This window comes from Neopelma chrysocephalum, unplaced genomic scaffold (genome assembly GCF_003984885.1).
Source record: "Neopelma chrysocephalum unplaced genomic scaffold, ASM398488v2 Primary Assembly neopelma1_118, whole genome shotgun sequence".
Lineage (NCBI taxonomy): Eukaryota > Metazoa > Chordata > Aves > Passeriformes > Pipridae > Neopelma > Neopelma chrysocephalum.
The window spans coordinates 428225-432416 of NW_020897780.1; the positions used below are offsets into that span (position 1 = coordinate 428225).

The following is a 4192-nucleotide window of genomic DNA, read 5'->3' on the forward strand; positions in this document are numbered from 1 at the left end:
GTCTCTGCACAAGGAAAATTTGGGCTCTGCCTTGGTCCATTTGGAGGCAACCCAAGGGGTGAAGGGAGTCCCTGGGACTTTGGGGTCGATATTTGCTGGATAGATTGTTGGAGAATCGTGGCATCTCAGCAAAATTGTTTCAGGACTGGGATTTAGGGGTAAATAAAAGAAGTGACCCTAAATCTGCCCCAGACTTTGTGCCTTTTGCCTCCCACAGGAGGCTGGCCAGTAATTGGTGTGAGTCAACAGCCCTGCTGGTCTCCCCTTCTCTCTCCTTCTCTCCCCTTCCCCTTCCTTTACCCTTCTCTTTTTGTCTCTTTCTCACCTCTAATATCCCCAAACTGCCATTTAATAATCACCAAAACAGTTGCCACGTGCTCAGAGGGCACCAAAATAAGCCACAAAGAACACAGAGTTCCTGTTGTGCAGTTTGAGGCCCCCCCAGCCCTCCCCTGACATTCCTGGAAGGAATGGGAAGGATCCAAAGGCAAAGGGCAGCTCCTTGTGGCATTTCTTCCTCCCAAAAAAACCCCACCTTTGCAATGCCTGAGACCACCCCATCCCCTCCAGCCTGGTGTCCTGAGTGACCTTCCCGAGGGGCTTCTCCCTCTCTCCCTGTGCCCCTCAGGAAGTTTTGGAGGCTCCCCTCTAATTTTGGCCCTGAGAACCAGATGCCTAAAAATAGGTGCTGTGATTACCTCTGCTGGGATGCCAAATGCCTGGGATTCTCCCAGGGATGCTTTGGGAGTGACTGCAGAATCCCCAAATACTGGGGCTGATCTCCTTTGCTGGTTTAATTCACGAGTCAGCTGCAGAGAATTCCTCAGGATGTCCTGGCTGTCCGTGGAAAACACAGCTCCAGGAATCCTGCAGGCTGGGACAGCTCCTGCCTGCCAGGGTGGATTTCTCAGCAGTTTGGGTTCCTTTTCTTCCTCCTCCCCTCCCTCTCTGACCTGTCTGGTTCCCCTTTGAGGTCCTGTGTTGTCATGAGAACAAGTGAGTGGTGACATGGAGATGTCCCCAGTGACAAACTCTGGGATGGAAACACCCCCACTGAAAGGGGAAGGTTATTTGTGGGTGATAAATTATGCAGCCTGAGGCAGCAGGTGTGGGACAGCTCCAGCTTGGGGCTGCCACCCTTGGATTTGCCACTTCCCCCTGATTTTCCAACCCCTTCCCTTTCACAGCAGCAGGACCTGCTGAAAGAGCTGGAGGAGCAGAAGCATTTGTTCCAGGTCCTGCAGGCAGAGAAGGATGAAGCTGATGAGGAAAGTCAGGTGAGACCTTGGCACAGCTCCCTCACCTTCCTCCTGAGGGGAACATGACACTGGTCTCCCAGTCTGGTGTCCAGTTCCATTAACCCTTCCTGAGAAACTGGGACCATCACCCCCAGCCAGGCTGCTGGGCACCCCCAGATGTGCCCACCCTCAGTGTCCTGGCACCTCTTCCCCCCACCCCATGGGCTGCTTTAGCCCCAGTAACGTGGGATTTTTAAAATCTCCTGATGTTTGTTCAATTCTGATGCCTCTGGAATGGCTGGAGCTGCTCCTTTGAAAGGCCATGGCCTTTAGTCCAGGCTGAGCAAGCACTGCCTGGGTTTGTTCCTCACTCTGAGTGACTCCAGGACAGTCTCCTGTCTTTTAAAGTGTGTTGCTCTGTTGTGATCATCCCATCTGCCCCTCTGAGGCCACAGAACAGATGGAATTATGGAATGGTTTGGGTTGGAAGGGACTTTAAACTCAGCCAGTGCCACCCCCTGCCTTGGGCAGGGACACCTTCCACTCTCCCAGGCTGCTCCAGCCTGGCCTTGGACACTTCCAGGGATCCAGGGGCAGCCACAGCTTCCCTGGGAAATCCATTCCAGCCCCTCCCCACCCTCCCAGGGTGGAATTTCCCCCCAGTATCCCAGCTGACCCTGCCCTCAGTCCGTGGGAAGCCATTCCCTGTGTCCTGTCCCTGGTGACCCTTCCCTCCCTCCCTTCCCTGTTTGCTCCAGCAGGACCAACCCTGAGCTCCCCCAAACTTCAGAGCACTGAGCTCCTGATGCCAGAGGGGCTGTGCTGGGGCAAAACAGGCCTTTTTTTCCTGAGAACTAACAGTGTCCTCGTGTCCCTCTGCAGAAGCTGCGGGCTGAGAACAGAGCTCTGCTCAGGCACCTCTCCCAGGCCACCGAGTTCTCTCCCCTCTCCAACCTTCCCCAGGCTCCAGATCCAACTCCAGCTCCTGGGGCAGGAGGCCTCGTGTTTGGAAATCCATACAGTGGTGAGATTCCTTGGCATTCGGGCTGAAACCACGAATTCATGGCAGTTGAAGCCCAGCAAAGTGCCCTCTGCAAACTGCAGAAAAGCCATTTCCAGGGCACCTCTGCCTGTGTGTGCAGAGGACTTTGGCAGCTGCAAAACCCTGCCAGGTGTTAAAAGTGGGCTTCAGTGATCAGGCTGTGCCTTTTCTGCCAAGACAGGCAGCTATGAGCTGGTTTGTTCAGCTGGGAGGCAGCCAGTCTGTGGCTTCCATCCAGATTCCAGAGTCCTCAATATCGAGGTTTAGATCCAGAGCCACATCCTGGTGTTTCAGGAGTTGCTGGTTACCAGCACATTACATTGGGAATCATTTTGCTGTGGCTTGAATGGGCTTTTTTTCTTTTTTCCAGCTGCAGGAGGAAACCTGGGGGCAGGAGTTGAAGTAAGTAAAGTGGCCGTGGCCAGGCAGGAATTAGTGGTTTGTGGGCAGGAGTCGGTGGTTGGAAATGAAGAGCTCCAAGCTCAGCTCTGTGGCCAATTATCCACTCACTGGTTTGGTCCTGGGAAGGCAGGAGAAAACAAAATGGAGAATTAATAATATGAGAAGAATATAAATATGTGTAATATCCCATCAGAATAATGAGATTTCTGTGTCTTATGGAAAAGAAACTCCTTTGACCTCAATCTTTAAGGGCCTGCTCTTGGCAGCACCCAAGGTCAGAATGAGCAGCTTGCAGCTGCTAAATCCCTGATTTCACAAGGAGACAGGGCCATGTGCTCTGTGGGATGGAAAGTTAGGGCACCTCTCAGGGGCTCCTGACTTTTTAAGTGCTATTTAGAGAAGCCCAGAGACATTTGAAAATGTTACAGAGGGTGTTACAGGCCAGGAAACCACTCGTCCCAAAGTGATGGTACCTGAATGTCTGATGAACCCTCCTGCTTCTTCCCTTTGGATGTAACTTTTAAACTGGGTTTATTTGGGTTTTTTCCTCCTCCAGGCCTCTCTCAGGGTGTGCCCCCTGTGTGGGGAGGTGTTCCCTGGGGATGTGGATCCCAGCCAGTACGAGGCCCACGTGCGGAGTCACCTCCTGGACTGTCCCATGTGCCCCGAGAGCTTCGAGAACCAGCAGGTGTTTGAGGACCATCTGCTCTGCCACAGGCTGGAATAAAGCTGGAATAAATCTGGAATAAATCCTGCCTCTCTGTAGAATAGGTGAGAACAGCCCAAAATCCCTGTGCAGGCTCCACTCCTGCTGAACCCCCCCCAGGACTGACTGAGCTTCCAGCACATGAATCAGGTCAAACACCCACCTCCTGCAGCTGAATCACCCTCATCAAACTCAAATCTTACCTTGGACAAAGTCTGTCTGCTTGTTAAACAACCTACAACTCCTGCAATTAGTGATTTAGTTGACTGAGTAACGGGGATCCAGGTGATGGGATGTAGAGCAGCAGCTTTCTGTGCTTGGCTGATGCACCTCCCATGTGATTATTCTTTATTTTAGCCCTCTGGTGGGTAACCAAAGACCAGAAGCATTTTATAGAACCCCTCAGGATCACACTTCCCAGCTTCTGGAATGCAGAATTAACAAGGGAAAACCCAAATAAAAATACATCTTCTTTCACCCTGCAAAGCAGGTGACAGATATTTCTAAAGAGGTGGAATTTCTGTTTGCACTCCAAGTCTGGGGCTGCTCTTCCAGCAAAGTGGACAGAATGACTTGTTTCCATTTCAGGATGAGGAAAACTTGGAATTTTTGACCAGGGAGGGTCAGTGTGGTGTGGAACCCCCAGGAGAGCAGCAGCTGGGGATAAATGACCTCTCAGCAGAACCTCGTTGATTCTGGGTGATTTTTTTACATTTCTGAGCCTTCTTGATTTACCAAGAGGAGCCTGTTCTTAAACCAAAACGTTGGGAATCACAACCAAGTGCCTTGGGACGTTCCAATGCT

General features: G+C 51.8%; 1 protein-coding gene across 1 annotated transcript in view; it reads left to right on the top strand.

Moving 5' to 3' along the window:
- CALCOCO2 (calcium binding and coiled-coil domain 2) overlaps nucleotides 1-3891 on the top strand; it is a 7432-nt gene extending 3541 nt beyond the window's left edge. Inside the window, exons 7-10 of the mRNA XM_027697125.1 lie at nucleotides 1010-1277; nucleotides 2121-2262; nucleotides 2651-2682; nucleotides 3239-3891. Coding sequence (XP_027552926.1) covers nucleotides 1010-1277; nucleotides 2121-2262; nucleotides 2651-2682; nucleotides 3239-3409 — 613 coding nt within the window. The 3' untranslated portion in view covers nucleotides 3410-3891. The remainder of the gene's footprint in view (nucleotides 1-1009; nucleotides 1278-2120; nucleotides 2263-2650; nucleotides 2683-3238) is intronic.
- Nucleotides 3892-4192: the final 301 nt, after the last annotated feature.